This window comes from Amblyomma mixtum, chromosome 10, assembly GCF_055824585.1.
Source record: "Amblyomma mixtum isolate Tamu chromosome 10, ASM5582458v1, whole genome shotgun sequence".
NCBI classification, from domain to species: Eukaryota; Metazoa; Arthropoda; class Arachnida; order Ixodida; family Ixodidae; genus Amblyomma; species Amblyomma mixtum.
The window spans coordinates 58,701,537-58,727,905 of NC_143021.1; the positions used below are offsets into that span (position 1 = coordinate 58,701,537).

At 46.0% G+C, this 26,369-nt stretch overlaps 1 protein-coding gene across 6 annotated transcripts in view; it reads right to left on the bottom strand.

Annotated features, from left to right (window-relative positions):
• Nucleotides 1–26,369, bottom strand: part of LOC149325884 (monocarboxylate transporter 12-like) — a 277,338-nt gene that overhangs the window by 10,596 nt on the left and 240,373 nt on the right. For all 6 annotated transcript variants that reach the window (XM_089564039.1, XM_089564033.1, XM_089564036.1 and 3 more), the window contains 2 exons: nt 14,885–15,221; nt 14,002–14,256 (listed from right to left, as the gene is read on the bottom strand). In XM_089564039.1, the coding sequence (XP_089420165.1) occupies nt 14,002–14,256; nt 14,885–15,221 (592 nt within the window). The remainder of the gene's footprint in view (nt 1–14,001; nt 14,257–14,884; nt 15,222–26,369) is intronic.

The following is a 26,369-nucleotide window of genomic DNA, read 5'->3' on the forward strand; positions in this document are numbered from 1 at the left end:
GGCGACCAAAGCAAGACGAGGGAGCCAGGGGTGAAGGAGACCACACGGTGACGGCGGTTGTAGAATTCCTGCTGAGAGGTCTGGGAAGCGAGGAGCCGGGAGCGTGCGAGTTGGCGAGCGTGGTCAGCGCGGGTAATGGCGTCGTGGGCGTATGCAGACGGCGGAGCAGTAGAAGTGGGAAGCAGCGTGTCCAGAGGCAGCAGGGGCTCGCGGCCATACAAAAGATAAAAAGGGGAGTAACCGGCAGTGTCATGGCGGGAGGAGTTGTAGGCGAAGGTCACATAGGAGAGAGCGGTGTCCCAGTCGCGATGGTCCGGAGAAACGTACATAGCCAGCATATCGGTGAGAGTGCGATTGAAGCGTTCTGTGAGGCCGTTCGTCTGCGGGTGGTAGGCGGTGGTGAGCTTATGTTTCGTAGAGCACGATCGAAGAATGTCAGCGACAACTCTGGACAGAAAACATCGGCCTCGGTCGGTCAGAAGTTGACGGGGAGCTCCATGATGTAGGATAAGGTCGGTCAAAAGAAAGTCGGCAACATCAGTAGCCGTACTGGTGGGCAGTGCGCGTGTGATCGCGTAACGGGTAGCGTAGTCTGTGGCAACAGCTATCCATTTGTTGCCCGAGGCGGATTCCGGAAATGGTCCTAAAAGGTCTAAGCCGACGCGATGGAAAGGTTCGGGTGGGACGTCAATGGGCTGAAGCAGACCGGCTGACAGAGTGGTGGGGCGTTTCCGGCGCTGGCACTCATCGCAGGCAGCAACATAGCGGCGTACACAGCGGTAGAGGCGCGGCCAAAAGAATCGACGACGCACGCGGTCGTAAGTACGGGAGACACCCAAGTGACCAGCAGTGGGAAGATCATGCAGCTCTTGGAGGACAACAGTGCGAAGGTGCTCGGGGACAACGAGAAGGAGGTCTGGGCCATCCTGGCTAAGGCTCCTGCGGTATAAAACTCCATCACGGAGCACAAAGCGGCGCAGCGGAGGGTCGAATGGGGCGGTGTTGAGGCGGTCGATAATGGAGCGCAGCTCGGCATCGCGGCGCTGTTCTTCGGCCATGTTAGCGAGGACAGAGAGGGAGCACAGAGCATCCACGCTGTCAGTGCCAAGATTGTCACACGGGCCAACGGGGTAACGGGAAAGGCAGTCGGCATCGGCGTGCAAGCGGCCAGACTTGTAGAGTACAGAGTAATGGTACTGCTGCAGGCTCAGTGCCCAACGACCAAGCCGTCCTGTAGGGTCTTTCAAGGAAGAGAGCCAGCACAACGCATGGTGGTCAGTGACAACTGTAAAGGGGCGGCCGTATAAATATGGGCGAAATTTCCCAACAGCCCAGACAAGAGCTAAGCACTCGCGTTCGGTAATTGAGTAATTCCGCTCCGGGGCAGAGAGGAGACGGCTGGCGTACGCGATCACACGGTGCTCTCCGGATTGTCTCTGTGAGAGGATAGCGCCGATACCGTAGCCACTGGCGTCGGTGCGAACTTCAGTGGGAGCGGTCACATCGAAGTGGGCGAGAACTGGCGCGGTAGTAAGCTTCGATATCAGGTTGGAAAACGCTTGTGCCTGGTCGGGTCCCCAGATGAAGGTGGTGTCTTTCTTCAGAAGGTTGGTTAGGGGGCGGGCGATGTCGGCGAAGCCTTGAACGAATCGACGAAAGTAGGAGCAGAGCCCCAAGAAGCTTCGGACGTCGTTTGAAGAACGTGGCTGAGGAAAGTCTTTGACGGCTCGGATCTTCTCAGGGTCAGGGTGGACTCCCGTATTGTCGACGACATGACCCAAGATGGTGAGCTGGCGGCGCGCGAAACGGCATTTAGTCGAGTTGAGCTGCAGGCCGGCATGACGAAAGAGGGAAAGGATCTGGGAAAGGTCAGTGATATGAGTGGAAAACGTGGGCGAAAAGACAATGACGTCATCGAGGTAGCACAGGCAGGTGGACCACTTAAAGCCGTGCAAAAGGGCATCCATCATGCGCTCGAATGTGGCTGGCGCGTTGCATAATCCGAAAGGCATAACTTTGAATTGGTAAAGCCCATCAGGTGTCACAAAGGCGGTCTTTTCACGGTCCTGGTCGTCTACAGCAATGTGCCAGTAGCCGGAGCGAAGATCTATGGATGAGAAAAATTTGGCACCATGAAGGCAGTCAAGGGCGTCATCGATACGCGGCAAGGGGTACACGTCCTTTTTGGTGATCTTATTCAAGTGCCGATAATCAATGCAAAAACGCCAGGAGCCATCCTTTTTCTTCACAAGTACGACGGGTGAGGCCCAGGGACTGTGCGAGGGTTCGATAATGTTTTTCGCGAGCATTTTAGTAACTTCCGCATTGATAACTTGACGCTCGGCGTGAGAGACTCGATAGGGGCGGCGGCGGATGGGAGGGGCATCGCCGGTTTCAATGCGGTGCCTGACGGCGAGAGTTTGGCCTAGCGTCGTGTTGTTGACATCAAAAATATCCGAAAAAGATTCGAGAAGGGCACGAAGCTGGGCAGTGTGGTCGGGACTGAGGTCGGTTGCCATCATGGTCGTGAAGGCGTCGGGCGACTGAGGAGACTGCCGGCGCGGGGTGGCAGTGTCTTGAACAGGGGTGTTGGCCAACTGAGCGACGTGGCAAGGAGCGAGAGGAGATAGTGTAGCCACGCAGATGCCGGACGGGAGCACTTGAGAAGAGACGCCGAAGTTGAGGAAAGGCAGAGAGAGGGCGTTAGCTTGTATGGTGGCGATGGTATGAGGTAGGGCAACGTTACGGGTCAGCAGGAGGTCAAGGTTGGGCGTAACGAGATAGTCGCCATCAGGAACTGGGCGAGATGGGGTCAGTGGAACGAAAGAGGCGGTTCGGGATGACAGGCGAGCATAATCGGTACTGTACAGCCGCAGGGATATATCGACGGGTTCTGAATCCAGCAGTGGAAGTTCAAGGTGTAGGACGCCATCCGAGCAGTCAATGAGGGCGGAATGGTCAGTCAGAAAATCCAAGCCAAGAATGAGGTCATGGGCACAGGTGGTAAGCACGGTGAATTGAACCGGTATACTGTGGCCGCCAATGGTAACGCGCGCGGTACACGTACCGTCGACAGCAGGCGTGCCACCATCCGCGACACGCACACGGGACATTGCAGGCGTGAGGACTTTGCGTAGGCGACGGCGGAGGGCAGCACTCATCGCTGATATTTGAGCACCGGTGTCAATCAGGGCGCGCACAGGAACACGGTCGATAAGGACGTCCAGGAGATTTGGTCGAGAGGTCGAGAGAGGATTTGTGGTCCGGGTCGTTGATGCAGCGTCACCTCCGGGAGCTGCATCATTTAGTTTTCCAAATGGGAGCGGCTGGTTGAAGGCGACTGTGGGGAGCGAGAGCGGCGGCCCTGCGGCGACGGAGAGCGGGAGAATCGGCGTGGAGGGGGAACGGCTGCTTCAGATGGTTCGGACGGGGCTCGGGGCGAGAAGGTGCGGGTCGAGGTAGAACTGTAGAAGGAGGGGCCGACGTTGCGGGCTGGTGAAGACCATGGACTGCGGCAATGTCGGGCGATGTGGCCAATGCGAGAACACCGGAAGCAGATGGGGCGGTCGTCTGCCGTACGCCACTCATTTGGATTGCGATAACGCTGCGGAGAATAATAGGTGCGACGATAAGCAGAGAGAGGTGGCTGGGGGATGTCCGGGCCTCTGATGGTGCACACAGCCGGAGGAAGGTTCAGGTTAGCGAGTTCCTGACGCACGACGGCCTGAATCAGCGACACGGTGGGTAGAGAGTTATCAGGTGTGGTCGGACGGGGCAGAACAGGCGCAAGGGCTTCCAGTTCGCGGCGAACGATGCGGGTCACAGTGCCGGTAACGGGGTCATCATCGGAAGAGGCGCGGGACGGTAATCGGTGTTCCTCACAGGAAGAAGTAGCGGCAGTATTAGGGAGCCGAGAGAACTGCTGTGGAATTCGGCGGCTTTTAACTTGTTCGAAATGACGGCATTCTTTTATGATTGCGTCCACGGTGGTGCAGTCTTTGCAAACCAGTAAGTTAAAAGCATCATCCGCAATCCCTTTCAGAATATGGCTCACTTTGTCGGACTCGGTCATGGCGGCGTCGACCTTGTGGCAAAGCGCCAAGACATCTTGGATATATGCCACATAGCTTTCGGTTGACGACTGGGCGCGCGACGCGAGCTGCTTCTTCGCGGAGAGCTTCCGGTCATCGGGTCTGTCAAACAAAGTACGGAGCTTTTCTTTAAAAGTGTCCCAGCTCGTCAGCTCTTCTTCGTGGGTTTCGTACCAGACCCGGGCCGTGCCACTGAGATAGAAGATCGCATTCGCTAGCATCACGGTGGGATCCCACCGGTTATAGGCGCTCACTCGCTCATATAGGCTGAGCCAGTCGTCGACATCGGTGCCGTCGTTCCCAGAAAAGGTACCAGGATCACGAGGAGGAGCCATGACCACGAAGGGAGCCGAGGGAGCAGAGGGAGCAGAGGGATTGGTTCGTGACTCGCCGGGTGGAGCCATGATGGTAGTAGCCCCGGCCTGACGACCGCTTCGGAGCTGCGTGGCGTGGAGATCGTTTACCCGGCACGTCCACCAAAGATGTTACGTGGCCCGAAGTCTATGTCGGCACAAGGACGACCGGAGCACAGGGTCCAGATCACAGCTAGCCCCGAGCGGCAAGCGCGCACACACTGGGCACTTCCTCTGCGTCGTCTTCACGGAGATTATCCGTTGCAATATGTATGAATTGTTAAAAAACTTTATTAAATAAACAAATTAGATATTTCAGGAATATAATAAAATACGCTTTTTGGACATTCGGTGGAATTTTATATGGATTTAACAGGGCAAGCGACCAGTTGCAATGATGTAATCATGAAGGTAGCCGCAAAGAGGGCTTAACGAGAATCCCGTGGCGTTGTTCTGTCCTCTTCGCCATCTTCGGCGCGTGGTTTGAAACTAGCGCTCCCTTTTTTGCGCGGAGCCGAGCGGCAGCAAAAGGAAGGGTCCAAAAAGTTCCGTCGACCAGAATGTGTCCGTGATGAAAGGCATCGTCTGGAGTACGCATTATCCGCAAGACACTGCTGTGACGCAGGAAAGTGTTACGGCCCGCGTTCTCGGGAGCAGTGCGGGGAAGCGAAATAAAAACGAGTAGTCGCAAAGAAATAGTGGCCACGTGTCTACTGTCCCAGCGGCTCGTCTCGGTGTCAGCATCTAGGAACGCAGCTAAGTGTTCACAACAGGTGCCTGCCTCTCCTCTCTGGCTGTATTGTCTGAGTACCGCTTCGCCCCAGCCCGCTGCGGAAGGCATGGGCAGGCTTGCTCCAGGCTCACGTTCCCGGTTAGTGTAATACGAGTAAACGTCGTGGTCGCTGAGCAAGTGTTCAAAGCTTCTGCAACGCACTTTGGAAGAACAGGATAAAACACTAAACAAGTACAAATGTGGTCCTCGATACAGAGAGTCACATCTAAGCTGGCCGGCGTGGGCCAGTTCCAACTAAGGTCGCATACCGCTTCAACGAAGAAACGTTTACAATGAAGAAGTCGCTGGACTCCTTGAACTTTGTCCTAAGAAAGTTCAAGTGTATTCGCCTGTGCTTTCTATTTCTTGTTAATTTTAAGTTAACTGTTGATGGGAGATTTTTTTTTTTTTTGGGGGGGGGGGGGCGATCGAGTTCTACTTGTACAAGACTTTCTGTGTGCCCGTGTCTGTGTTCTGCGCAAGAGTCGTACCACTACTTTTTATATTTTACAGAGAATTTTATTTTAAAAAGTATGAAAGATACATCGAGGCAGTCTGTGTAAGTGCGCTGTACACAAGGTGGACATGATGTGGCTGATAATGCCCAATTCAAACATGTTGAGGTAACAGAAGTTAATTATTATACTATTTATTTTGGGTTTTAGTGCGCCAAATTATTGCTGGACATTAAAGGCCGCCAATTGTGAAGGCGAGGAAAATTTCTTAATTCCCTGAATCAACTTGGTGGTTCGAAATATCTAAGGTGACAGGCACAGCGGACCGCACATAGGCATGTTGCCTTACGCTTCGTTGTTCTGCTTTTTACAGGTTTTTCTCCTTGGTCCGTCCAAACTGCTTATTCATCAGGATACCGCTACAGTCGACACGTGCCTTCAAGATTATTTGACAACAGGTGCGGGAGATTTCATTTCCTGGCGGAATGATTACCTTCTTCAAGCACCGCCCCTGTTCCATGTGACCTGCCCGGACCTTGGTTTAAAAGACCGACAGCCAGGCTTCAACTTCAGTGGGCACAGCGGAGCGCACATAGGCATGTTGCCTTACGCTTTGTTGTTCTGCTTTGCAGAGGTTGGTTGTTATGCTACTACAATTAGAAGTGCCACGGTCTTTTGGTCCTGCCGTGCCCACAACGCTGTGTTATCATTGCCCAAGATGTGTTTTTTTGTTTGCGCGCTGCTTTTATGTGGTGACATTGAATCTAACCCTGGGCCTGATAATTCAAATGAAGACAGTACAGAACTATCAAAGCAGTTGCTTACAGCTCATTCCAAGTTAACAGCAGAGATTGTAGGCCTTAGAACACAACAAGGAGATTTGGAAAAAACGATATCTGACATAAGCGCTCGCTTTGTGTATTTTGAAAAACAAATAGAACGTATTGATAATATGGAACGCACAATTCACGCCTTGCAGCCGAAACTGGTCTATATGGAAGATTACAGTAGACGTTCCAATTTAGTCGTTTTTGGTGTAAGCGCGGAACCAGATGAGACAGAATGTGATCTAAAACATAAGGTTCTGAATGAAATTTTCTCGGAAACACTTGATGTCCATTGTACTTCTGTCGGTAGAATTCATCGTTTAGGAAAGAACACTGTCAACAGGCCTTTGATCATATTTTTTCAGGATTACAATGAAAAGCAAAAAGTCCTTAAAAACGCTCACAAGCTCAACGGAAAAAAAGTATCTATTCAGAATGACTACTCAAAGGAAACCTCAGGAAAGGAAAACTATTATGGGATAGTACTAAAACTGAGAGAGACAAGAAAATGAAGGTGACCTTAATCAATGATAAGTTGCTCGTTGCTGGCCAAATGTTTTCGTGGGATGATACCACTAGCACAAGAGTGAAACTGTCATCGCGGAACACACGAAAGAGTGAATGACGTAGTGCGCGGAGCAAGAAGGAATTAAGACATAAATATTAATGCGCGGAGTATAATCAACAAAAGCGAACAGCTTGAGGCACTTCTTCTTGGCTACAATCCACATATCGCCATCATTACGGAGACGTGGCTTCGCGATGAAATAGATAACAAAGACGTTTTTCCTCCAACTTATCAAATCTATCGGAGTGACAGGTTATCAAGAGGTTGGTGGAGTGGCGGTTTTGGTTAAAAACAACATTCATGCTACTTTAACTCGCCAAATCGATGACCATGAAAGCATTTCCCTAAAGCTATCTTTTAGGGGCCGTTCCATTTTTCTATTCGCTGTTTACCCAGCTCCAGATTCCCCTCCTCAGTTTCTACGCGATTTGTCGGAACACATGTCATCATTGAAACATAAAAGTGTACTTCTTGTCGGTGATTTTAACTTACCTAACACTAATTGGGAGTTTGCCTCATCTAATTCACGACATTGCGCAAATGCTGAACACTTATTTGATATTATGCTGTGTCACAATTTGAAACAGTAGTCGGACAACCTACACGTATTCATGGCTCATCTGCTTCTATTCTTGACTTGATTTTTGTGAACGGCTCTCTTGAAATGTTTTCTGTTTCGATCCATCAAGGACTATCTGATCATGAGTTGGTGTATTTCACTTGCGATTTCGTCGCTGATAAACGTGCCGTACCGTCCAAAACCATGCTTGTAAAAGATTTCTCGCGTGCCAGGGATGAGAGTGTATTAGATTGTTTAGATCTTTGTCTCAGCACCTTTGTCGGAACTGACACATCTGATCTCTGGACCAAGTTTAAAGACATATGCACATATTGTATCAACCAATTTATTCCGTCAAGAGCTAAAAATAGTGGCAAATCTAATCCCGGATTACGGGAGAAATCGTGCATCTCAAAAGAAAACTTAAATGCTTCAGAAGAGCCCGTGTCCCTCACAACATCATTCAAATGAAGCAGGCTTCTTTGACCAAAGCTGTTGCGGCTGCTAAGCGACATTACTTTCAAAATATTTTGCCAAATTTCATTCGTAACGCTCCTCAGAAATTTTGGAATTTTTTAAGCAAAGAAAAAAAATCCCTGCCTGCGATGATGCACGAGGGCACGTTGCTCACCAAGAAAAAAGATATTGCTGACAAGTTCAATTCATATTTTCATAGTGTGTTTTCCCAACCTGCAAATAATTTCACAACTCGTGATTTTTTTTCCCATCCTGTGCACGATCTCGTATCTCAACCTGGTATTTTTGCAATGCTTTTGAATCTTAAAACAAAAGCAACTCCTGGGCCTGACGAGATACCTAATTCATTTTTACATCGTTATGCTGAGATGGTTTCGCACTTTCTTGCTATCATTTTTCGTGCTTTTCTTTTGTCTTCAAGTCTACCACCCGATTGGAGGGTGGCCCGTGTCGTTCCCATACACAAAGCAGGTGATGCCGCATTGTTTAATAATTACCGTCCCATATCGTTGACCTCTGCATGCTGCAAACTTCTTGAATATATCGTAGCCAATTACATTAAAACATTTCTTGATGACAACAACAAATTATCGGCTTTCCAGCATGGTTTTTGCAAAGGCTTTTCTACGCGTCACCCAACTTACATCCGCAATTCACAATTTCGCTCAAGTTCTGGACAATTCCGGCCAAATAGATGTCATATTTCTAGATTTTAAGAAAGCTTTTGATTTAGTTCCGCACAATAAACTTTTCCATAAACTTGAAAGTATAGGTCTTCCTTCTTTTATTGTTAATTGGGTTGCGGCTTATTTATCTAATCGATTTCAATATGTTAGTATCGATGGTCATTGTTCTAACAAACGTTCAGTCACTTCTGGTGTCACGCAAGGCAGTCTTGGGCCATTACTGTTTCTTATCTATATTAATGACATTACCGACATCATCTCTCATCCTGTAAAATTAGGTTGTTTGCCGACGATTGTGTTTTGTTTAATGAAGTTAAAGTTCAAGGCGACCAGATTTTACTTAATCATAACCTACAGAATGTTAGTGAATGGTGCGTTAAATGGGGGATGGAAATAAACTCTGACAAGACAGTTTTTAGGCGGATCACTAATATAAGAAACAGTCATTCCTTTTTATATAATCTTCCCACTCGGCACCTTTCAGAAGTCAAAGAATACAACACTAGGAGTAGCACTAACGAATAATCTTAGTTGGAATAAACATATTGAAACCGTATGCTCTGCTTCGTTTCGCAATCTTTGTTTCCTTAGGCACAAGTCAAAACAAGCTCCCCCTAACGTTAAGTAAATGGCATATTACACCATGATTAGACCAAAACTTGAGTACGCATGCACTGTTTGGGATCTTCACACAAAGACTTACATTAATGCCTTTGAAAGAATTAAGCGCAAAGCAGTTCGGCTTATATTTTCTATATATCGCACCACTGACTCACCATCTGCTCTGTTGCTTCAACATAATATACAGTCTCTTGAAACTCGGCGTACAATACTAAGGTTAAGATTTCTCGTTGTATTGAAAACTAACAAACTGTCAATGGCCCCCGATTTGTATCTCCAACCGATAACGTCCAGGTCAACAAGAAACAGGCGCACTGAATCGTTAAAACCTTACTTTGCCAGAAGTAAGATATTCAAATTCTCCTTTTTCCCCGCACCATTACCGAGTGGAATCAGTTACCACCATCCTCAACAGTTGACGTTGTTGCCCTTGAACAGGCCGTTCATTGATTTTTGTTTACTTGCCTTGTACGTTTTGCTTTGTGCTTTTTTGTATTGTGTTTATTGTGCCCCTCCTGCCAGGGCCCTTCACTGGGCCTGCAGTATGTCCTAAATAAATAAATAGTTGGCTTTCTTGCGTTTCACATTCGTAACTTGGCCTTGCTCGAAATTTTAATGCATAAAATGGTTTAGGGGGAATTTAGCGTCCAAAAGCGACTCAGGCTATAGGGGTGCCGTAGTGAAGGGCTCCGGAAATTTCGACCACCTGGCGTTCTGACATCACACACTACACGGGATTCTTGAATTTCGCCTCCATCGAAATTCGGCCGCCGCGGCCGGGCGCCATAACCACTGAGCTATCGCGGCGGCGTCTGCAGAAAGCACAGATATAGTTTGTGTATTTTATAAACCAGAAGAATTGCTGTGATTCAGCCGACGATATCACAAGTAGCGACGTGATTCTTCAAATGACCAATGTTGAAAGCCAATTCAGTAATCTTTCTAAAGCGTACTTTTGATGTTTGGCGTTCTGACGGGTTTTGGAATCGCAACACCTATATTTTGGACTTGGGATGCTTTTCAATTGACAGCCTTTAATTTTAAACATAATACGAACCCTTAATGTAAATAACAACGTTATTCGTTAATTTCTCTTCAAAAATTTTTTAAACCGAACTCTCATTACGTTCAATTTGGGTAAAAATTACCGGGCAACAACCAGATTTTGAACCTTGCCACATGCAGTGCGGCAGGGTTCGAAACTTGGAGGGGGGCGGTGAAAGATGGTGCCCCGACTGTATATAATGTTTTTTTTGGTGTCCGATCGACATGCAAAGACCGCACAGACGTATCTCTTACGGTTTCTGATACGAAAAAAAAAATCGATAAATAAAGATGCACTTAGGTTTTATGAAATTGTACTTGCAACATGCACATATGCATGTTTGAGTATTGTCCAAAGCATGCACTTCACTTCAGGAGAGCTTCCAGCTTGAATCAATCGGTACGCTCTGCGAAAATAAACGCACACCGGCACCCAATCTTTTCGTCAGGCTACGAGGCCAAGTAAAAAAAAAAGCCTGCAAATTACGCACTAGCATTTATGCACCAAAACTGATTGTTATGATATAGTAGGTGGCAAGAAATGGGGACGTATTTTTGAGGTCGGTTGCACGAAGAGAAGGAAGGAATGGTAAGGTTTAGCAAATGTCTCGGAGACCAGACAAAAAATTGGCGAAAAATATTTTAAGGGAGAATGGTACTTCACAATTTGCATGCGGCGCGGAAGCTGAGGCTCGAGGACAGGTGAGCAGGAGGTGTCACAATAATTCGGCACCCGATGCTCAGCGCCGCCACGGAGCAAATTTAGCAGCGAAGTCAGCCACAAGGCGCCCAACGCGGCCTGGAGAGGAGCGTCTGGTCGAAAGCGCAATCGGTTTCTAAACCAGCGCAAGAAAAAACTGAGAGGTCGGTTAACAAGGCGTAGCGCAACTTCCATTGACAGTACTTGCATGATATTGTTTAATCAAAAAATTACGAGGAACTTTAGCGGCTAAAGTGGTGAAAGGCGAAAGCCTGAGTGCTGCATTCTGCTACGCGATTGTTCACTTCACATTTTGTTGGTGCATTAATTAACTGCCAATTAATGACGCTTAAGCATCGCCTTTAGGAGTGGAACGTGACAGCCTGTTGTAGCGCTGCCAGGGAGTCCACGGAACGCCACCACCCGTCCGGCGCGATGCGTAGCCCTTTGAACGCAACGCTTTTTAAGGAAAGGAAATGACGCTGTTATTCTCTGTCATCTCGGTGGACACCTGAGCCGAACCGTACTGGAAGGGAGGATGCGGGAGTGAAAGAAGAAAGAGGGGCCGTAATGAAGAGAATGAAAATTGTGTTTGAGGCAAGGAAATTACGCATTAACTGTCTCACATATCTCAGTAGACAGTAGTCGAAAATTGTATTTGAGAAAGGAAGTTGCGTAGTAACAGTCTCACATATTTCGGCGGACACCCGTCAAAATTCGCGCGTGGTGACGGCACGACAATTTGGACCAATCTGAAACGCGGACAAATGCGCCTTGCTCGTCGGTAAATTGGTTTTTGAGGAAAGAAAATGTAACTGTCTCTCATATCTCGGTAGACACTTAAACCTCGCCGTAACGGGAAGGGAGGGAGATGGGACTGAACGAAGACACCGTATTCACTAGACGCACCTTTGTTCATTCCAAACCATCCAGCTGGCATGGCGGACCTAAAGAAGAAGAAAAGCTGGCATGGCGGAGTGGTAGCGTGCTCGACTCGCACTCCGGAGACCGGGGTTCGATTCCCAAGGTCCGCAAATTTCTTACTCGGTTTTATTTATTTATCTGGTCTGACTAGAAAGGTTAATTAGACTAATTGGTTAAGTAAGCAATTAACTAAACTCAGTCAAACTTACTTGGAGCATCACTATACGATCCCTTTAATTGGCTGCGTGGTTAGTAGCCTCGTTTCAAATTCGCGCACTGTGACGTCACGACCGGTTCGACCAATTGAAAAGCGTGACATTTCTATCGACAGCTCCTACTTACAACGATGAGGCATTAAAGGCTCCCGCCTTAATATTAATTCTTTTTCTCTTTTAGAGTGCGCGTGATGTTGAATCCACTAGCCTTGACGATTTGCCATGGAAGATTATAGTGACGTCAAGAGTGACGACACTGCTTGCTGGCCAATAACCGTAGCGGATATTACGCGAAAGCCAACGCCGCTAGAACAAGGAAACATGCCCCTGCGAATTTTCTCCACAAAAGCATTCCTGGCCCTATTCCTGAATCAGTGCATTTGCTAAAGCCGGGCTAACGTCATATCTGTGCATTACCGTTTACTGGGCATGCTTGTATCAGGCGAACTGGGCGTATGTGTGGGATTCCTTCTGTGCGAGATATGAGTATAATACTCAGTGAGGACACAACGTGCGCACCTGAATGAAGCTGTTCCTCAGCTAGACTATTGCAGCGTGCTCGTTTGCTGATGACATCAGCCTCCTCGCAGCGTTGAGCGCGACAAAGCATTAGTGCCCAAGTGCTATAACGCCTATCTCTCCGCATTGCTACTGACGACGACGGACTTAGCTGCTCTACATCAAGTCACTGTACTTGGCTGTCGCTAGTGAAGCACTAAAAAAGCTCACTCTAGTTTGTAACTGAAAGGGGATGCTATGACAAATGAAGACATGGAGTCACATAGCCATTCCCAGCGAGCGGAGAAAACAGCTTTGAGTGCGGCCTGGAAAAGTCTCTCAAGGGCAGTTGATTGCCTTGAAAAAAGTAATGTGTAGCCATGAATTCTGCTGCATGCACGACCACAGCACAATGCTAAAGCACTACCACAACGGCATCACAAGACTCCGGATGTATGACGTTTATTTCCATTGCAGTAAATTTTGTGGTGCTTATTAAGGCGGAAACTTGGGCTAGTTGGAAAGCGTTTGAAATCATATTTGCTAGCGCTTAGTGAACACACGAGACAAGAACACAAATACACTGGACAGGCGCTAGTCTTCAACTGCCGTTTATTCGAAAAACAATAAATATAAGACATCTCAAAAATGCTTAACTCACACACGCCCATTAGCGACACCACGCTTCAGGAACAACATTTCTTTTTTTGATAGATTGACAGACGGGGTGCTGACGCATTTCAAACCTCCATTATCAATGCACATAGCTTCAAAAATTTCACGTTCTGATTAGGTTTTCATTGTACCTAGAATGATTGCTTCTGGAAAGATGGGAAGATACAGGTACAGGTATACAGGTAAGGTGCAGGTACAGCACCCTGTCTGTCAATATATCAAAAAAAGAAATGTTCCTGAAGCGTGGCGTTGCTACTGCGCGTGTGTGAGTTCAGCATTTTTGAGATGTCATATATTGATTGCTTTTCGAATAAACGGCAGTCGAAGACTAGCGTCTGCCCTGCGTATTTGTGTTCTTGTCGCGTGTGTTCACTAAGCGCTAGCAAATTTGATTTGTGGTACTTACAGAGGGTACTGATGTTAATTATGATACTGCCTTTCACAAAATTAGTAACTGAGTTAACGACGTGCCCTATCACAGTAGTCATTAGAGTACATTAGGCGCCGTTGCCCGACCGTCCCCATGACACACTGACCTGTCGGCGGCCAGGGGAAGCGTCAGCCTGCCCACGAGGTCTGCCACGGAGCTCATGGAGAGCATGGTGATGGCACGCGAGAAACTGACGCCCTTGTCCGTGGCGAAGTCGACCAGGAGAGAGATGTAGCACTCGAAGGCGAATATGAAGGCGATGTACGAGTAGGCGACCACGTAAAACATGGGGCACGAGAACACAGTGAGAGCATGCCGCAGGGATCCCGGCGTAGGTGTCTTGCGCTCGTTCCCGACGTGCCTGCGACGAAGGAATGTAGCGTAAGTGCACACGTGGCCAGCTTGTCTCATATTGGCATGAGAGACGATTTTTTTCCGAATGGGAGTATCCTACTATATGCGAATCGAAAGCTCAGAATTAAAATATGCTACAACAAAGCTTGCGCAGCGTCTGGTTTGTGGAACATCCTGTTGCAGTAAGAATTGCGAGCTGCGCTTCGTTGTGTCTGCGTCATTTTACCTTTTTGTTGTTTAGTGAATGAGGCATTCCAAGCAGCAGAATAAAAATTTTTACCAAAGAGAAAATGTGCACCTATGCACAGCTGAAAGGGTAAGACAACATGCAATACAAGGTGGGCGATTGCGAAAGTAATCCGCAACTCACCACTGCAATGCCACTTTCCCTTTTCCTTTTGTAATGCTCTGCTTCATTCTATCCTAAATGGTGTGATGGAGGTCTGGACAAAATGTGACGTAGTTGCAACGCCTTTCAATTTGCTCTAAGTAGTATCTTCATGCCCGTCAAGAAGATACTAAACATTTGTCTTCTCAAATTTAGAGTAATATGCTTCTAAAGAATTTTCACGCTCATAGGCTGTCCCGTTATGACGCCCGTATTGAAAGAGAAATGGGTTGTTATCGTTACGCACGGATCACCATTGCTGAAGGAGGCTGTGCACACGGCGTCAGCTGCAATCTGGGCAGCCGCCTCTGATGCCTTGGCCTGTGCGGCCAGGCGCCTTTTTAGCCAGGCCGGCTGCCTCAGGAAGAGGCTGAAGGCGATGGAGTTGAGGCTGACGGCCCCGAACAGGAGCATCGCCGCCCGGAATCCGTACGTGTCCGTGAGCACCTCGAGCATCTTGGGAAACACGAACGTGGCCATGGTGGAACCGGCGAAGTTGATCCCCATGGCCAAACCCCTGTAGCGGACGAAGTGCTCGTTGATCACCGTTGGAATTACCACGAACACCAAGCCGCTCCCGATTGCTGAGGTTTGGGCAAACAAAGAAAAGAAAACCATAAAATTAGCCTATAATTGCTCCAAAAGTAGAGAAAATTAGGATGCGCTCTTTCCTCGTGAACCGCGGGCTCTAAAGAGAGAGAAGCATTTACAGGATAAGTATTGAAAACATTAATACGGAAATGATTAGTACAGAACCAAGAGAGGTGGAAACGAAAGCCTCAATTCTGTCGACTCTGGTTAGAAAGTTTCTAACTTTTGAAGCCGGCCAAACAAACAGTCTAAAGTTCTAATCCAGTACAGTGTGTATGTTTCTGATCTTACAGAAGTTTACATTTATAACAGCAGGAAGAAAACGTTTGTGATGAGAATAACACTTCACAACGTCCTACAAAAGAGAGAAATAAACAATGGACCTGCGAGAGGACTTTACTAGGGCAGAGCAAAAATATCGTTGTAGGTTTCTCTGACCGCTTCTGTATACTTCAAAACCTTTGCAAGTTACAAATAGCAAATCGCGAACGGCATTTCCGATCAGAGCACGGAGGTTGACGCACTCTCCGCTTGCGGTTCACGAGATGGAAGGAAACGCTTCAAGTCACATTCCGCTCGAAATTGTGTGAGCTGGAAATTTATTTATTTTTTCGCATTAATATTTAAACTGCTTGGTTTTTTTCGGCTTAATGTACGCTTCACGAAACGCTTCGTGTACAACGTTTATGGTTTGGTTTATGGTTTGGTTTATGGGGTTTAGCGTCTCAAAGCGACTAAGGCTATGAGAGACGCCGTAGTGAAGGGCTCCGGAAATTTCGACCACCTGGTGGTCGAAATTCGCTTTGTGTCGCTTTACACCTGGGGTTGTTTAACGCGCACTGACATCGCACAGTACACGGGCCTCTAGAATTTCTCCTCCAAAGAAATTCTAGCCGCCGCGGCCGGGATCGAACCCGCATCTTTTGGGTCAGCAGCCGAGCACCTTAACAACTCAGCCACTGCGGCGGCCGGGTACAACGTTTCTCTTTTTGCAGGGAAGGCATTCACGCCAAACGCCGTCATACTATGCAGTGTGCGCCTACCTTAATTTCCGCTCTTACGTAATATGATTTAGTAGTGGAGGTGTAAAGCGTGCTTTTTCAGCAGTAAGCAAATTGATCCAATGCTATGACAAACTGCACTTAGGATACCTCATGACTTTTTTGCCTAGGGGAAATTATAGAAACGAGGCTGAAATCGAAGTTCAGGATACAGGTGAGCCTAAATTAAGTAATGATAGTTAAGCTATAAGGCGATAATGGGCAACATGTTCGAACGCTTTAGAAAAATCGATGAATATGCAGTCAGTCTACTAGTGTTGGAGTAGGGAAAAAAAACTGTTGTTCTGAAGATGACACGCGATGATAGATGCAACGATGTTTTAAAGAAACCTACATGGGATACTTGCTGTTGTATAGGGTAGTAGCCGCTAACTGCACGTGCACAAGTCAGTTCATATCTGATATGGAGTCCATTCTGGTTCCTCTGATGCCTTTTAATAATCAGTTAGCAATAGTTGGTGATTTCAATATTGAGTTATCAAAGGATGACTGTCCAGATTATATTTTCTTACTGGAATCGTTCAACCTCAAGAACGTTATCAATGTTCCCACTAGAATTACACATCAGTCTGCAACAATCACATCTTATGTAACCGTGATATGGATGCCTGTGCTGGTGCTTGTACCCAAAACATTGCTGATCACTGTTCAACTTTTCTGTTCCTGCCACGGTCGGGTATCGATTGTACTTACCCTACCCATACCAATGTATTTTCACGGGTGGACTACGCGCATGTCAGGCGTTTGCTCGAATCTATTCATTTTGAAAATCTGTGTCACAGTGACGTTCACACAGAATTTGCTAACTTCGTATCTGCTGTTTCCGATGCAATTACTAAGTCAACGCTGAAGTTTTCTCGGCGCAACTATAAACATGCCATATGTCCTTGGAATACTGAGGAAATACTCACAGTATTGAAAAAAAAGGATTCATACTACAATAAGCTCAAAAACAACAGAACAAATGCTTATTACTTGAAACAGTTTAAGTATTACAGAAACAAATCCGTGGCGCTGATGAGAAAATCAAAGAAATTGTATTATACTAATTTGGTTAATCGTCAAGGAAATGACACTAAGCAAGTATGGAAGATTGTAGGAGAAGTTATGGGAACAGTTAAAAGAAAACAGATCGTTCCTGACAACTCGTCAATAGAGACTGCAGACCAGTTTAATCAGTTCTTCTCAACCTACGGTCAGAACAGTGCGCAACCTACTTCCTTAGCTTCAGTGACATCCGGCATACCTCGATGTATTAATAATGAATTCAGTTTCTCGAACATTACTAGCGATGAAGTTGCAAGTGTTGTGGCGAACATGCCCACTAATAAAGCGGCCGGGCAAGACGGCATAATGGCTAAGGTAATCAAGGACAACATTGATTTGTTTTGTGTTCCTTTGTGCAGAATATTCAATCACGCGATACACTCTAGCTTATACCCCGATACTTTAAAAGTTGCAAAAGTTGTTCCGATATTTAAAACTGGTGACCCTAACAACCCGTCTAGTTACAGGCCAATATCTGTACTGAGTGTCGTCAATACCATTTTTGAAAAATTAATTGCCTTCCAACTGAAAATCTTTCTTGATGCTAATCATATTATTTGTCCTCAGCAACATGGATTTGTTTCTAGCAGGTCCACGTCCACGGCTGTAGTTGCTCTATCACAGCTTATCCTATCTGCTCTTCATAGCCATAATGTTGCTGTAAGCGTATTTATAGACATCAAAAAAACTTTCGACACAGTCTCACACTCCATCCTTTTAATGAAACTGGAAGCATATGGTGTGCGTAGCGGGGCACTTGAATTCTTTAAAAGTTATCTTTCTTCACGACAGCAGCAAGTTGTCCTCAAACAGTTCAAGTCTGCATACCAAACTGTTACGTGTGGTGTACCCCAGGGGTCAGTTCTGGGACCGCTTTTATTTTCACTCTTTATTAATGACCTCCCCAATGCAATACAGTGTTCTCAAATTTTGATGTATGCGGATGACACTGCACTTATCTTTACTGGCAACTCACTTGAGTCAATAGAAAATCCTATTAACAATGAACTCCAACGCATCTCGACCTGGTTTCGTAATAATCATCTAACTTTAAACGTTGAACAAACTAAATATGTTATTTTTCGTTCAAAACAAAAGTGTATTGAATCAAGTGATTTTTCTATATGTGTTGACAACAATGTTATTGATAGTGTGTCTTCTTTTAAATATTTAGGGGTCATGTTTGACTGCCACTTGTCTTGGAAGGAACAGGTGCACAGTGTGTGTAAAAAGGTTGCGTACGGTTGTTTTACCTTGGCTAAGGCACGGCGGCACTTTCCACCTGCTATTCTTAGATCACTGTATTTTTCATTATGTCACAGTCATCTCAGTTATTGCAGTGAATCATGGGGAATCACATACAAAACGTATTTATCACCATTACTAAGACTACAAAAACGTGCCGTGAAAACCATTGGATTACCTTCTTCGAATAGTTCTAACAATAACATTTTTGACGCAATGCAAATCATGTCATTCACAACCTTACGCGATTACAAAATAGCTCTTATTGTTAATAATATTATAAATACCAACTACCCCTTACCTCTTGGTGCATTCAGTATTCCCGTCCGCAACACTAGACAAGCCAGCAATGGCAATTGTAACCTTCCTATTTGCCATAATGCGTACGGAGAAAGACGAATAGAATTTACAGGAGCGAAAATTTGGAACTCGTTGCCAATTGAAATAAAGCAAGCTAGGAATTTCAAACTGACATGCAAGAAACATTTTTTGGGAATGGAAGCAAGGCTACAAAATTAGTTTTTCTTCAAAGTGCTTGTGATTGCTGTCCTATATGTTATTTTGTATTGGACCGCTTACTAGCCTCATTGGCTATCGGTCCAAATATCTGTGTATACATTTTGTTTGTGTTACTCAATAAAGACTTCTTGCTTCTGATTCTGATTCATCTCCAGATTTATAGACCGAGATTATCTTACCAACGTTCCACTGATACAGAATTACGCTCGTTCCTAAAAATTGTCTGAAGATATAACAAGGAATGATATAAAGGGATGTAATGTTTGTATGGAAATTTTCGTATTTATTCCTTCTACCCCTGATGAAGTGGATTACCTGACTTAATTACAGATTATGTGCTTTCTATAGTTACATCTATTGCACTGATCATCATCATCAGCCTGACTACGCGCACTCCAGGACAAAGGCTTCTCCGGTGCCTCTCCAATTAAATCTGTCCTTCGCCAGTTGCGGCACCCTATCCCCGCAAAGCAACAGAGATGAAATATCGCGAACGAAAACTTCACTGGAATGCTTGAGGCCACGATTAATAGCGTTAGTCAGTTTTTCTACAATGTGGGATGTGTTTTAACGGAGCGTGGCGTAAATAAAATGGGCATTAATGACTAACTCAAGACGATGGTGATCGCTGAACCCGTCAATATAAGATTTCTCGCGGACCTTTTCTGCTGCAGATGTTAGATGAAGGTATAAAATATAAGCATCGCGTGTTGGAAACTCGAGTGTTAGCTGCGTTAACTTGTTGGAGGAACAGGAATTGCAAGATAAGCTGGACCAATCAATTTCAGGGTGGGTGGAACGTCCGGGAGCCTGTACCAAATGCCCAAGGCAGTGTTATCTAAACAGGGTGTTGTTGCTTCCCATTTGATTTCCAATTCGCAGGCAGTCTCGATAAGTAACGACAAAACGTTATATTCACGCGAATGTTTCTAGTGCTAGTTTGTTATTTCTTCAAAGCTGCCGGCACACCGCTTTATCGCTTTGTTTGTGGTGCAAGACGCGCCTAGATTTATCTCGAATGATTGCATCCAGGTGGAGCCGATTCTGCGTTGTGCCAGACTGTTCTAGCAACTTTCCAAGCTTTATCTCGAAAGTTCGCTCTCAGCTTTAAAAAGAACATGGCCGAGAGCGGCCGGCATTCTGTTCGACCACCGCCGAGCACGCTTCTTGCTACGCCGCCGCCGAGCGATTCAGTTCTTTGCGGGCGCAAGCCAGCCCGAATAAAGAGTTTCGTTTGGAAGCCATTCTCGCTGTTTTCCTGTTCGCCGGACTGCAGTCACCACTACGTGACATTATTTATCAGCATTAACACTCCACTGCCCCTTTTGCTTAATCTTTCCGGAAAATTTGAAATCTTTTGCTCCGTCGTCAGCGATGTGAGGACGCGACCACCTTTCTGTCGAAGTAGTATATCATAGTTACAGCTGTCAAGATAGGAGTAGACATCATTGCGTTTAGGAAGAAGGCTACGATCTTAGTAAATGACAAACGGAGCGATGCGCTTAAAATGCTACCGTTGGGCGACTAGTTTGGGATTTTGGTAACACGTGTATTGCTTGGGCGTCTTAGCTATCTTGAGACATCTTGAGACAACAACGCTCGTCCTGCTTGCTCTTCGTCCTCGTCTTTAGCGCTGTTTATTCATTATGACTTCTGTTTCCTGATCAGTGTCGGAGTCGTACATGTATACTGAATAAACACGGGCAGCTTGTCTACCCTGCGTCTGTAGGCCGTTGTTTTTTAGATTTAGCCAATTCCAAGAGCTTTTTTTTTGGTCAGCCGCGTTTGTCGTAAAAGTCTCCAAACATTGGATAATCGGTGTCTTTAAACTTCTTGCCGTTTTTGAGAATATGTCGTTTGTTCTTAAAAAAAATGTAAGCTTGGTAATGATTGGCCGGCATTCTCTATACTCTGGCTAGAGTCCTTCCACGCACAGAGAAAGGCGCACCAGTGCATCAGCGATGCTGTAATCTTATTGTAATTTTCCGAGCGCGATTTCCTGGAGAAGTGGTCAGTAAAGAGCTCAATAGTTTTCGTCAGTCCCCGGTTTACTGGTTGCTGGCGATTGATGCTTTTTTACTGCTTTTTGTTCTTTGATGTGATATCATTTCATTGCATTTGTCACCTGTTACAAACATAGCCGCGCTGAGAAAGCGTATGATAGTGTAAGCCATGGAAATAGCACGTTCACAGCCGCCCGATTGTGCAGTTGTGGTGTGATAATGTGATAATGTCTATAAAACCATTCCTGTAGCGAAAAATAAACACGACCAGACGGGTTGCCGTCAAACCCGGGTTTTCAAACCAATTGTTAGCCGCGTTGTTCATTGCTGAGTTGTTCTTTCTGTGGGGTCTTCCTGACAGCATTACATCCAATTTTGAAAAAAAAAAAATGAGCGACCAACTAGCCCAGCCCCCTATTCTGCTCCAGTATATTTCAGTACAGTGGTACCAGCTTATTTTATGTTCTCTCCCGCATTGCCTCACATTAAATCACCCTCCTTCATAAACCTTTTTCTAGGTCATATCATGAATGCCACATGCCGAGCTATATGCCTAGCCCTTTGTCTAAAGAAAGGCTGGATTGCAGATGAAGTGAAGACACTTTTCGGAACAGTCAAGCATTCCTGTGTCCACGTTAAGAGGCTGTGAGAGGTTCTCATAGCTGAGGTTTCGCGTCAAGTACGGCTTTTCCAGGAATTGCTACGCGTGGCATGCTGCAGCCATTACGTGGACTGGCACGCTACACAGATGTACCGCACCCTGAAGTACCAGGCTGTTCAAATCATAGAGGTAAACAGGGCTTTCATACTTCGGAACCTTCTCAAAAATGTTGGAAGGAATGAGCAAAAACCCAGAAAACCAGTTGTTGTTGTAGAGGACATCAACATTCTTAAGAACATTCAGGAAGTTTTGGAGAAAGAGCCAAAATATACCCTCAACTCGAATGTGCTGGCTTAGGACCTGCTAGCCATTAAGAGGAACATTGCACAGAAGGAAAATGGAGAAGACCATAAGAGGTGCCGTCTTGAAGGAGTAGACTGCAGTTTGAAGTGCGCAGCAAAAGCTGTCAGTAGTGGCTCGAAGTTTGTTTTGATGGTATTGTTAAGGTCTTCAAAGAACACGATCTGCTACTATTCCAAGCCGACAAAGACGGAGGAATCGCCGTCAAGCATCAAGGCGTATACAGGGAAAAAGTCCTGCAAGATGTTGAGAAGTACATCGTGCCCATGAGGAAAACCGATGTTCTTCTCAAAACCAAGTTCATGAGCTTTTGCAAGAATTTGAACTTGACGAAGTTAGCCAATGAGATTTGAAAATAGGAAATAGTCTTACAGCCTTTTTCATGGTCCAGGACCGTAAATCTGACATTCCTTTGAAAATAATTATCACTGAGAATAGCCTCCTGCAGCTGCGTGCCAGCAGTTCTCTGTTAAAAAAGCTTTAATTTATTATTGTGGTCGCTGTTTTCCAGACTTACAAGTCGCAAGAAGTATCAAAATTTTACTAGAACAACAGCCAGGTCGGACATGCTTTCCGTGTGAACGTTGAGAATATATTTTATTCTGACCCCTCAGACAGAACTTTTAGTCTCAGTGATGGATTATATTGGAGAAATGGGGTAACTAGGCTTTTTGTCCTCAATAGGTGTGTCTTGAAAATTTTTTGAAGCTTTTAGAACTATTTGACCGTAGCTTTTATCATTTTTAACAAGCCGCCTGTTCTGCAGCGTAATGATATTCGTTTAGGGTCATGTGTGGTGCCTATTTTGTGTGACATTTTTTTCAGCTTACATTAATCACCTTTTGGATAATCATTTTTATTGGAAGCCCGGTTTTGAAAGTTTTTAGATGCGCAGACAATGTTTTAAAGTATTTGAAGCTCTTAATGACTACCTTTGAGGAATTGGTTTGGCAGGTTTAAGCACTTTTAATCATCCTACTAAAGACCTCGGTTTCAACCATGAGCTTCCGCCGCAGAAGGGCGAGATACGCTTTTTAGACCTGTGGCTGTGGCTGAGTAACGGACTGACCTGTTGGGTGTATTTCTCGCGTGCAAAGAAAGCCTTATGACTCGTCCCCCCAAAATACTCTAAAAAGAGCCACTGAGTCCCTCTGCATGAAATCTGCGTTTCGATAGAGGTGTCCGAATGAAATGCATGATAACTTTGCACTTAAGGCACGCGGAATTTTGGCCGCAGGTTTCTCTTATTCGATGCTTGATGACGGTTGCAGAAACACTCCTAAAGAAACTTGGACAAAGACGAAATATTGCTGAAACTGAACGCGCAAAGGCGATACTTGAGGTAATGCCTTATGTTCATAAGGTTTCGCATAACCTCAAAAAAAGTGGCCAGCAAATAAGTTGGCGAAGCTATGACCCCACATCTGCGGTGACGGTGAGTGCGGTTGCAAAAAACAACTTGAAGCCTGCGTAAGATGGGCAATTGGAGGGGTGAACAATATTGCGCAGTTCTGCGGAAAGTGCTTTTTGGGTAGACGGGGCGTTGCCTCGGCAAGCGTTTCAAGGAGCATGCGCAAAATCTAAAGCTCCAAGATAAGCTTTCGACTTTATTTTCGAATGTTACTAAGTGACAGTGCGTGCCACGCTTTCGCGGAGCAAACATTCTGGGCAGATGAGCTTGTGCTAATTCCGGAATATTGCTATAGAGGCCTTCCACGTACAAATAACGTGGACCAGTGTTTCAGCGACGCTTCGATTTTATTGCACTCTGGCGACTTCGATTTTTCGGAGACGCACACAAAAAAATAGCTGTATGGATTTCGTGGTTGCTGGATTTACTGGTTGCTCTTGCTTGATGTTTTTGTTCATTCATATCAGAATCATTCATTGTTACTCGTTACCTGTTACTCGCTTAGCCACAGAGTGGAACTACATAAGAGTGTGAGATATTACAATAGCATATTTAAGGCTGGACTCCAGCGTGTCCTGTGTTCCTGTTCTGTGTCTCCGTCCTTTGCTCTGGTTTCCTTTCTATAATCAAGTACCGACTCTCCCAGGTCTCCACTTCACTGAATTTTGTTAGCTTCTCTGTTTATCCTCGTCTTTTGGCGCTGCTTTTTCTAGTCATGCAAAAAGACCAACAAACTCAAACCACAACTGTACACACTTGAAGCAAGGGGCATGCGAATTTTTAAACTAAAATTTGTCAGGTATAAATGCATAATTTTCTGCTGGACGAATGTTAACATACCCAGGGATAGCTAGGGAATCAGCTTTTACAGAGATATATTTCATTGTGTTTGCGTTCAGTGTCCCTTTAGGATGTTTTCCACACGTGGAACATAATGCCAACCACACAGTTTAAACCAAAGAGAGAAAAGCACTTTTCTCTGTCGTTCTGAAGGCATTCAGCAGGTTACGTTGTTTTGTGTTCAGCGTTTTAGAGTTTTGTAACTTTTAGTATGTTTGTGCAGTGCATAAACTATGGCTAAATTCATCCTTTTAATGAACAGTAGTACTGATCATAACTGCCTTCCTACTGGAAATTTTTCGGGTGCAATGCTCGTTCGTAAAGTCGCCATATCGAAAAAAGACTCCCTGTAAGCAATACTGACACCACAATTACAGAGCTTATAGTTACGGTCGGGTGTTTTTGTGTCATTAGTCACTGACATTTCATGGTAACGACTATACGAGTGTGAATCCCTTATTCATTGGAACGTTGGTGCTGCACTATTAGGAAGACCACAGAGGGAGGACGAAACAACAAAGAAGAACTCTACTAACCACTGGTTTGTTTTTGGTATTTCTGGTATGGTATTTACAGGCATTATTACACCACGGGCCCACAATGGGGGTCCGCCAGCCGTCCTGTGTTACTGTTTTGTCTCCTTCGTTTGCACTGGTTTTATGTCTCAAATCTAACAGGACACGCGCCGAACTACCAACAATTTATTAAGAGGGACGAGCAGGTTTTGAAATACAAGCCAGGGCACACGTGGCGCCCCGAAACCGTGAATAGCACGCAAAGCGAAGAAATCTTCAGAACGAAACACCATGCATCAGTAGCCTATGAAACGTTTGGCAAGTGTACAGAAAGAAATCGACACTCAGCGCACCCAGCGAGCCGAAACCAAGACCAGTAGAAAATTATAAAACATGAACAGTAGTGAAATTAAAAGCGCGAGTCAGAGCAGTGTCAAAACGAACTGTAAATTCAAAACTTAAACAGAGCAGGAACAAAAACGTATCACAGTAGTGTTAAGGAGCCTATGGCGCAGAAAACCTGGCGCCGTCATCGATGGCATGAGCGAAAAATTCCGGTTGGTCGAATAGGTGGATACGGCACACGTGAAGAGGAGGATTTGGAAAGCTTACGAGGTCTGTTAGAAAAGTATCCAACTTTATTTTTTTTTTCGCGAACACCTGATGGAAATGAAACAAGCGCGCTTGCATCAGGCGACCTTGAACCTTCATGCGCATGCACGAATTTTTTTCTGCCTGCCGATAGCGTCAGTCGCTGGGACGCAGCATTTGAGTGAGGCAGTGCGCAGTGCTCTCGTCGGTTTTTTATTGCAAGGAAAATGGCGGAGTGAAAGGAGCAGCGCTACTGCATCAAATTTTGCCATAAACTGGGCGACAGCCAAGTGGAAACCATTCGAAATATTCAGACGGCTTTCGGGGACGATGCTATGAGCAGCACACAGATTAAGCAGTGGTACAATTGATTTAAAGATGGCAGCACATCGGTGGAGAACGAGCCACGCTCCAATCGGCCATCGACATGCCAAAATGACCAGGTCATTGCCGAACTGAACGCTATGGTGATGCGGGACCGTCGCGTGACTGCGAGAAATTGAGGAAAAGGTGGACATGAGCCATTTCTCCGCACATTCCATTATCACCGAAGATTTGGCCATGGAGAGAGTTGCGGCGAAATTCGTGCCGAAGCTGCTCACGGTGGAGCAAAAGCAGCTTCGTGTTGAAGTCACACAGGCCATGCTGGATTCCGCAAACAGTGACCCCGACTTCATCAACATCATAATCACTGGTGACGAGTCTTGTGTGTACAGGTACGACCCGGAAACCAGATCCCAGTCGTCACAGTGGAAGCATTCCACGTCACCAAGACTTAAGAAGGCCCGCCATGTGCGCAGCAATGTGAAAGTGATGCTGACTGCTTTCTTTGACACCCTCTGTGTGGCAGACCACGAGTACGCACTCCACAGGGTCAAACAATGACCAAAGAGTACCACAGGGATGTCCTCCGTTGCCTACGTGATGCTGTTCGGCGCAAGAACCCGC